The following is a 10,327-nucleotide window of genomic DNA, read 5'->3' as shown; positions in this document are numbered from 1 at the left end:
AAATAGCGTGGACTAGAGCTGAACTGTATGATCAGCTTGTTGAATAAATGCAGGAAAGATAAGACTAGACAATACATACAGGAAGGAGTGAAATAGTCAAGACAATGAATGTATTGGAAGCAGTTATATAAATTAAAACAATGACTACAAGAACAAAAATGAATCGAGATGACTACAAGATGTAATACGTTTGTAAACAATTTGAAACAATAACAACAGAGTAGTCCCACATTTTGTAAACTAAGCTGAATGATTTGAGGTGCCTCAATTCCAAGTTTTGTAGGGCGGTGACAAACAAAACATTTAATATGATAAAAAATGGAGTTGACCACACTCTCTCCAGTAGATTATCACATATGCAACTTGGTACCACTCAGTCACCACTGGAGAGAGGGAAATGTATCACACTAAACAACAGTCAAGTTATTAAAAAAAATGAGTTGGGGCGTAGTGTGTGTGAATGTACATGTGTTAAGTTCAAGAACCACAGCTTGATAAGAAATGTGTACAACTTATTATTTACCATTTGTTTTCTATCAATAATGACTGAATGAGTGGGATATCAAAATACACTTAAAAATTGCCTTTTGTTTACAAAGTAGAAAGTTTTTACTAGTTTGTGCCTGCTGAATAGATTTTGCATCAATGTTATATGGAATGTCAAGTGCAAAAATACATGAATTATGAAAGTGGTGCACTCAAAACTAAATAAAGGAGTTCAACTAATTATGATGCAATAGTGCCTACATTTTAAGTGTTTAAATAATGCCCAACAAATATTATAATTATGATCGAACAACACAGTTTCACCAGTAACCGTCCGCAACTTGTAGCTATGCAACCGGGCTTTGGGTAAGACAATGAAATGTGACCTGCGCCAGGTATTTGCAATAAGCATTTTTGCCACATATCTCCTACATGATCCATGCCATATGAACCCAAACAAATAACCACTCAATAATAGATAACATATCAATCTTGAGTATGGTAACCCATGCCTGCTCAACATAAACTGGCTCAGTGGAATTCCTACAAGTAACAGAGCCCCATAATCTTACATTTAATAACAAAACATATACCAGAAATCTTTCTTGTAAAGTGACCAAGCACAAACTACAACAAAGTTTACTCTGTATTCCCATTCAGTAAACTAACCAATCACAAGTTAAAATCACTCTAGTGCCTGCCAGCTCTCTTGTCGACCACAAATTACAATCACTTTCATGCCTGTCAGCTCTCCTTCAATCAGGATTTTTGCAGCCATGGTGACAGTGCACATCCCCCAATGCTTTATGCTATAATTTAATACTCCTGAGTTGAGACGACTGGGAGACATTCACTGTCTGGAAGGCATGACTTTCTGGTGGATCTTTTTACACCTTAAGGGATACACATTTTTTGTTACCACACATCAAAAATCTTAGGTATGTTTCGACTGGAAAATATACAGTTTTCTAACTGCTTGAACAACCAACATCGACAAAGACGGGGTTGAATGTTACATGGTTGTCGGTGACACTAACAAGGGACATGAGAGGGAAGTATTGGCAAAGCTACAGTAAAAATGGTAGTCACACAAAATGCATAGCCAACTCAAACTGGTTGACTGAAACGCACACTGACAACCAAGATTGGCTGCCACTTATGTGTACAGATAACCAAATCCAAGTGACTAACACACAAATTCTTCTCAAATAAGTTCACCACATGTGCCTACAAAACCTCTTGATGAACTTGCACAAAGTATACTTGAACCTTCAGTAAAACATGTGGCTGGCTCACCAACAATATGGGTAAACGCCCATATAGTCTGCTTGCTCGAGTAACTTGTACATTCAATGCCCACAGAGGTTTTGTAACCATCTTGCCTAGAATAATGTGACTTGGAAGAGTTGACGGATCACACAGCAGCCTGTAGAGGCAGCAAGGGCAGGGTGTAGGGGCTGGGATGTGTTATGCATGGATGATGTTTAGGTTTGATGTAGACTTCATGACAAGGATACTTCTGGATGGTAAAACAAGAGACTGGGCAGGAGCACAATAGGAACTACCCACCTCCATGACGAGGATATGAACATTGGTCAGACATGAGCCAGTGATCATCATACAGGGAGTGGAGGAAGTGGACCCACAAACTTTAGCTTGCTTTAAAAGCAATGCCTTACTCTAGATATGCAGAAGTCGTGAAAAGGTTATTATCACTTCATGATGCGTGATTTTAAACTGACACAGGTGATGTGTCAAGTGTGAAGGACTTGCAGTCCTAATGTGATCACTCCAGTAATAGCACAGAGACTTCTTCCTCTGGAAGACAGCAGACTTACAGACATCACACCAGGGCACTCTTGTGGGGTCTCCTGTAAATGAGGGAGAGTGGCTTTTCCAAGGTGAAGTCCACATTAAACAGGGATTAGTAACATTGGTGGGATTATCTGACATAGCAAGGGAAGGTGGAATCTGTCCCCAAAACATCATGAAGAGTAATGGGTATAAGGAAGTGGATGGGACCTGTCCTCGAGATGAGGTTATGTACATGGTGTCTTGAGGGGCAATGATGATACACTAAGCCCTTACAAGTCTAACATCATGGATCCACAGAAAATATAATCCTCAGCTACACAATCACAACGTCGGAGTAAAGAACACGCAAGGGAGCAGTCAGACAAAGTGAGGGACCACGCAACCTATGCTACAACAGTAAAAATGCACCTTGGATATGTCCTGCTCCGCATCGTCTAACCGTCCCACGAACACCACTGTTTGGTTGAGGTATCTTAAGAATTACGTACTTCATTTTATATGCAGGAACTTTCAATTCTCGTCAGGCAAGATCATTTAAGTAGACATTACTAGGATAATACGCTAGTACTCATAGATAAAATAAGCCACATAGACAGTATTCCAATGATAATACAGAAATCAGTCATTTACCTACTCACTACACATAAAAACACTTTCCCAATGTACCCCATTCTTCTTACAAACTATTGCCAAGGTTCGCATCTGCCATTCAGTGACTTGGGCCCCCACTATCATTAACACCATCCACTTTCTCTAGGGCCAGATTTTCAATGATATACGTTCTAATAAGACCACTAATATGGCTAGTACTTAGGCCAAAAGTTACAGATGTCAGTGCACAAATGGTGGCAGGAAACTGAGAGTAGGGAGCCCTGCCAACGGCTATTATTTAGTCCTGCATTGTTACATAACTCATACGGGAACACCAGGGTACATATTTTTCCACATCATTATCCACTAATTTCCAGGTCATTTATTACCATCCACTAGTTAGCACAGATTTCATTTAAAAAAGCACCACCTGAATCTTTGTTTGTCTCATTTTAAATATCTTCTTGACAACAAATATAGTCATGGACTTGGAAGTGGTGTACACCTGTGTCCCTCGAGTCTGTTTCCTCACCACTGATATGATCATGCCTGTTGTTTGTTGCCATGACTGCGTGTGGCTAGTGACCAGGCAAGTCTGTGGCAGCCATGCTACCATCAACACACACCATACACAACACTGACACTGGATCTCCTTAATGGAGTTGAAGATAATTGTGGCAGCCTGGTGATGCCAAGTTAGTACTACAGAATGGGTGGTTCTTGATATTGCTGCCTCTTGTAATAACTGCTGATGTCCCAAAAGAACCGCCTCTTACCGCCAAGAAGAAGTCAGGCATTGCACAAAAGGGGTGGGGGCGGTCATGGGAGGGCTGGTGTTTGGGTGACCATGCTGGGCATACCATGACTTCCAGCCCAACATCCTTAAGCAGTGAGGCCAAGCAAACAACTACTCTGATTTTGTTGAGGCAGATTCAGGAGGAGAAGCTGGTGGGTAGCTATGAGTAACCAACGAAAGCGGTGATGGGAGAGGACCTCCAGGAGATAGAGGAGGTGCCCCCAAGCTGGTAAGCGTCAGAGACGAGGAAATGGGTGGCCCAGAAAACAGGCTCGTGGTGTTGCTGAGACTCAACGGTGGGCTAACCATTCCACTCGTTGGAGGGTTTATTCGTTTTTCCTTTTGGCGTCTAAGGGGGAAAAGATTATTAGTCATGAAAGGATAATGCATCACTTATTTTCTCATATTTATCTCAGTTTCCTGTATAAACATATTTTACATTAAAAGAAATTTTATTCCAATTAAAATGGTTGAAAGTAAAATAAAGCTATGACACAACTATATACTCACTTATATGGCATTGTAATGAAAATTCTTCATACTGACGTAACGTACCAAAATATACTTACCACTACCAAGACCTCAACACTGCAACTGTAAAACAAGAAAATTACTACATATTTACCTGTTACAAAACCAGACCCTGACTACCTCTTTTTCCATTGAGAGGTTGTCTGCAAGCATCGAGATCTCCTCAGAGGTGGGTTTTGGATTCTGGATGAAAGATCGTTCAAGAGCCACACGTACACTGGTTTCGATAGAGGTGCGCTTCTTTCGACGACGACCAACAGCATCAGGTGAAGAAAGGGAGTTAGTGACAGTTGCTGGATCAGAAATAGTCTTGTCAGCATCTGTTAGCCATTTCTGAAGTAGTGGTTTCAGCTTGCACATATTCTTGAAGGAGAGGTTGAGTGCCTCAAAACGACTAATCGTGGTCTGTGAGAAGTCATTACCATATAATTTGCCCATGGCCAGTCCCACATCACCCTGGGTAAAGCCAAGTTTGATACGTCGTTGTTTGAAGGTCTTGGCAAACTGTTCCAATTCCTCCAAGTCTGTTGGTTCTTCTGGGAGTGGTTCCCAGTGGCGGGGTGGTGGAGGTGGTGAGTGGGGCATGGGAGGCCGGGCTACATGTCCATGAGATGGCAGATGAGGTGCCAGGGGTGAGCCAGACATATGTGGAGGCTCAAGGGGAGGTGGCCTGAGTGGTGGCTCACGTATATCTCTCATATCCCGCATTGGGGCTTCCCTCAGGTCTCTCATATCTCGCAAATCACGTATATCCCTAAGGTCCCTGATGTCTCTTGCAGCTTGCTGGTGCTGTTGCTGCTGTTGTTGTTGCTGCTGCTGTTGCTGATGTGCCTTTTGTAGCTGCTGCAGTTGCTGGGCAGCTTGTGCTACAGCATGTTGCACATTACGAACCTGTGCAGCTTGGGAGGGTGGCTGAGATACAGGTGGTTGTAGTCCTTGCATGCCTGTGAGTGCTGGGGATGCTAGAAGCCCCTGCTGCAGTAAATTCTGAAGATACTGCAATTGCTGAAAAGAGTTTGTCTGTTAATACTGCTATTTAAAGACTAATGGTAAATATGAAAAATGTTATATCCAAAATTCATCTCAAACATTTCATAAACAAGAATACTCTATGTCACTTCCTTACCTGACTCTGGAGGAAGAGTTGAGCCTGTGGTGGTAACTGTGATGCTGCACTGGGCTGGGAAAATAGCATAAACTGCTGCAGTTGCTGCTGTATCTGTTGTTGCTGCTGTGAGAGAGTTTGCTGGAGAGCCTGCAATGCATCACACAAGTTACAAACTCGGTGTGAATGCTGGAGTACATCAGTTAAAGTATCTTTTACACAATTAAGCTATACCAATACTGCATACAGATATTAATTTCATTAATAAAGCTACCAAGTTGCTGGCTTACCTGCAGCTCCTGTGGGTTGAGAGAGCCAAGGCTTGGCAAGGGTGATGAGACAGGCAGCTGGTTAGCTGCTGCTGCTGCTGCTGCCAGCTGGTTTTGCATCAAAAGTCCTGGACCTTGGGCTCCAAGGGCCATCAGCTGCACAGAACAAAATATTCACATTTCAGTATATGGTTCAGGCATAATTATCTTCACTCCAAGCAAAATCAAATCAAACAGGATCAGACACTGGGGGTAGAATGATTTAAAATTCGAAAATTAACTTGGGAAAGGTTTATAAACAATGGTATATAATGACATTTAACTCATGTTAAAGGCTACAATGTTACATTTACATTTTCCATCACTCATTCAAAACTGTGATACAGTATTCCATAAAAATTACCTTTATATGGTAATTTTATCTATTAAATATGTAAATAAAGTGAAAAATCAAGATAAAATATTTAATATCATTCAGAACCAAATTAATGGAAATATATTGATGAAATGTGTTAAATGCAAAGAGTTATGAAAAATAATCATGGTCTTTATTCCTGTTCAACATAACAATTTCCTGAAAACATATTAATTTGATGAATATTAATTTGCCGTTTGGCAAAATGTTAGGAATAACTGGTAGTAGTAGTAGTAGGTAGGAACACTAGAAGGAGCATTAGCTATAAGTAGTAAGTAGGAACAGGCCTCTACAAACACTGTGCTAGAGTTGCCCTCTGCTGGTGGCCCATTTGGGGAGAGGCATTAAAGGCTAAGAAGCAACACGAGTTCACTAGCTATGGACCAATCCACTGACAGAGGTCCAGTTGGGAACAGGCATCAGAGATACAGACAGACAGACAGATAACAAATTACACTCATCAAGGGGTGACCATGACAAAAGTCTCCACATCCCTGTCCTTACATGCCTCCCTTACGTACACCATTCCATGCACTCTTCCACCATTTCTCTCCCTCCAGTATTCCTTCACCCTATTTGACCATATCTGTCTCTCACACCAAGCCCACTAATTATACTATCATACACACACTTTTTAAACTCCCAGTCTTGCACTCTTTCTACATGCCCAAACCACCTCAAAGTATTACGTTTCACCCATTCTACCACTGGAAAATTCATTTATTTGATTTCCCTGCCATACGACGTTTCTCACACACCCCTTCATTTCTTTCTTCATTCCATCTAGTCACACCACATGCTCTTCTAAATAACCTCATTTCCACAGCATGGATTCTTGACCTCTGTGACTCATTCCATGTTCATGTTTCAACTGCATAGGGTTGGGAGGACTATGCTGTTCCTTAACCCTCTCTTCACTTCCAGACTTACACCTCTACCCTTCATTTTCTATTAAGGGCCCTAATGACTCTTCTCCCCTATACTACTCTCTTCCTTCCATATCACCACACTTACTCAAGACAGCTCCTAAATACTTAAATTCTCTAACTTCTTCCATCCTTTCTCCCCCATATCCAAAGCATAATTTAGTACACTTTTTTCTTTCACTGTATATGGTTTTACAAAATCTATACTTTCAAAGTTTCCTTTTAAACATTACTTTCCCTTTACATGCTTTTACCTTCAATCGCCTATGCTTACACACATCATAAAACACACGTACAATCTTCTGCAACCCCTCCTCACTCTCAGCATATGACACAGTATCATCCGCAAACAGGCTTGCTACTATCTACCACATCTCCCAGCCACACTCCATGTCTGTACCCCTTTTCCCTAGTTTTGCTTTCATTTCTTTCATTATTCCATCCATATATTTATTTATTATACTTTTGTTGCTGTCTCCCGCGTTATCAAGGTAGCGCAAGGAAACAGACGAAAGAATGGCCCAACCCACCTACATACACATGTATATACAGACATGCCCACACACGCACATATACATACCTATACATTTCATTGTATACATACATATACATACACAGACAAATACACATGTACATATTCATACTTGCTGCCCTCAGCCATTCCCGTCGCCACCCCGCCACACATGAAATGGCACCCCCCTTCCCCCACATGCGTGCGAGGTAGCGCTAGGAAAAGACAACGAAGGCTACATTCCTTTATACTCAGTCTTTAGTTGTCATGTGTAATGCACCAAAACCACAGCTCCCTTTCCACATTTAGGCCCCACAAAACTTTCCATGGTTTACCCCAGATACTTCACATGTCCTGGTTCAATCCATTGACAGCACATTGACCCCAATATACCACATCGTTCCAATTCATGCCTTTCACCCTTCTGCATGTTCAGGCCCCGATCGCTCAAAATCTTTTTCACTCCATCCTTCCAACTCCAATTGGTCTCCCACTTCTTGTTCCCTCCACCTCTGACACATATCTCCTCTTTGTCAATCTTTCCTCACTCATTCTCTCCATGTGACCAAACCATTTCAATACACCCTCTTCTGCTCTCTCAACCACGCTCTATTTATTACCACACATATCTCTTACCCTTTCATTACTTATGCGATCAAACCACCTCATACCACATACTGTCCTCAAACATCTCATTTCCAACACATCCACCCTCCTCCGCACAACCCTATCTATAGCCCACGCCTCGCAACCATATAACATTGTTGGAACCACTATTCCTTCAAACATACCCATTTTTGCTTTCCGAGATAATGTTCTCGCCTTCCACACATTCTTCAACACTCCCAGAATCTTCGCCCCCTCCCCCACCCTGTGACTCACTTCCACTTCCATAGTTTCATCCGCTGTTAAATCCACTCCCAGATATCTAAAACACTTCACTTCCTCCAGTTTTTCTCCATTCAAACTTACCTCCCAAATGACTTGTTGCTCAACCCTACTGTACCTAATAACCTTGCTCTTATTCACATTTACTCTCAACTTTCTTCTTTCACATACTTTACCAAACTCAGTCACCAGCTTCTGCAGTTTCTCACCCGAATCAGCCACCAGCACAACTGACTCACTTCCCAAGCCCTCTCATCCACAACAGGGTGCATACTTGCCCTTCTCCAAAACTCTAGCATTCACCTCCCTAACAACCCCATCCATAAACAAATTAAATAACCATGGAGACATTATGCACCCCAGCCGCAAAAAATACCCTGAACTATTACCTTCAATTTTTGGCACCTTTCTTAGAAAAATAGATTTCCTTTAAAAACTCATTATAACAAGTAATTTTCATGCTAAAGACAAATCTGGTGTTAAAATATCATTTAGTCATCTCTGATATTCAATTAAGCTGTTAAATGAAGTCAATTTCAAAACATTTTCTGCTCCTTTGCATCATATTTACTGGGTATATATCGGTAACTAAGAGCATTATGATATATTTTCCATGATTATTTCAAGTATAGAAGTGTTTGAATATTTTACCTTTCAATTTTGAAACAAAAAGATTTGGAGCCAAAAAATACCCTGAAGTATTTTCTTCAATTTTTGGCATTTTCTCAGAAAAATATATTTCCTTTAAAAACTCATTATGAGAAGTATATTTTTATTTATATTTATTTTTATGCTGAATATATATTTATATTTATATTTTATGCTGAATAAAAATCTGGTGTTAGAATACTGTTTAGTCATCTTTATAACATTCAATTAAGCTGCTAAATAAATTCAATTTAAATGTTTTCTGATCCTTAGCATCATACTTACTGGGTACGTATCAGTGACTAAAAGCATTATCATATATTTTCCATGATTATGTCAAGTACAGATTTTTATATTTATTTATTATACTTTGTCGCTGTCTCCAGCATTAGTGAGGTAGCGCAAGAAAACAGACGATAGAATGGCCCAACCCACCCACATACACATGCATATACATACACGTCCACACACACACATATACATACCTATACATCTCAATGTATACATATATATACACACACAGACATATACATGTATACACGTACATAATTCATACTGTCTGCCCTTATTCATTCCCATTGCCATCTTGCCACACACGAAATGAAAACCCCCTCCCCCTGCATGTGTGCAAGGTAGTGCTAGGAAAGACAACAAAGGCCACATTCGTTCACACTCAGTCTCTAGCTGTCTTGTATAATGCACCGAAACCACAGCTCCCTTTCCACATCCAGGCCCCACAAAACTTTCCATGATTTACCCGAGATGCTTCACATGCCCTGGTTCAATCCATTGACAGCACGTTGACCCCGGTATACCACATCGTTCCAATTCACTCTATTCCTTGCATGCCTTTCACCCTCCTGCATGTTCAGGCCCAGATCACTCAAAATCTTTTTCACTCCATCTTTCCACCTCCAATTTGGTCTCCCACTTCTCCTCGTTCCCTCCACCTCTGACACATATATCCCCTCGGTCAATCTTTCCTCACTCATTCTCTCCATGTGACCAAACCATTTCAAAACACTCTCTTCTGCTCTCTCAACCACACTCTTTTTATTATCACACATCTCTCTTACCCTTTCATTACTTACTCGATCAAACCACCTCACACCACATATTGTCCTCAAACATCTCATTTCCAGCACATCCACCCTCCTCCGCACAACTCTATCTATAGCCCACGCCTCGCAACCATATAACATTGTTGGAACCACTATTCCTTCAAACATACCCATTTTTGCTTTCCGAGATAATGTTCTTGACTTCTACACATTCTTCAACGCTCCCAGAACTTTCACCCCCTCCCCCACCCTATGATTCACTTCCGCTTTCATGGTTCCATCTGC

At 41.1% G+C, this 10,327-nt stretch overlaps 1 protein-coding gene across 4 annotated transcripts in view; it reads right to left on the bottom strand.

Annotated features, from left to right (window-relative positions):
• Nucleotides 1-24: 24 nt before the first annotated feature.
• Nucleotides 25-10,327, bottom strand: part of LOC139746255 (uncharacterized) — a 367,928-nt gene continuing 357,625 nt past the window's right edge. For 3 of the 4 annotated variants that reach the window (XM_071657278.1, XM_071657277.1, XM_071657281.1), the window contains 4 exons: nucleotides 5,615-5,749; nucleotides 5,346-5,474; nucleotides 4,314-5,224; nucleotides 25-4,037 (listed from right to left, as the gene is read on the bottom strand). In XM_071657278.1, the coding sequence (XP_071513379.1) occupies nucleotides 3,800-4,037; nucleotides 4,314-5,224; nucleotides 5,346-5,474; nucleotides 5,615-5,749 (1,413 nt within the window). In that variant the 3' untranslated portion in view covers nucleotides 25-3,799. The remainder of the gene's footprint in view (nucleotides 4,038-4,313; nucleotides 5,225-5,345; nucleotides 5,475-5,614; nucleotides 5,750-10,327) is intronic. The other variant, XM_071657280.1, reaches the window with a different exon arrangement.

This window comes from Panulirus ornatus, chromosome 64 (assembly GCF_036320965.1).
Source record: "Panulirus ornatus isolate Po-2019 chromosome 64, ASM3632096v1, whole genome shotgun sequence".
In the NCBI taxonomy this organism is placed as follows: Eukaryota; Metazoa; Arthropoda; class Malacostraca; order Decapoda; family Palinuridae; genus Panulirus; species Panulirus ornatus.
This window is presented reverse-complemented; position numbering and strand designations above follow the sequence as displayed.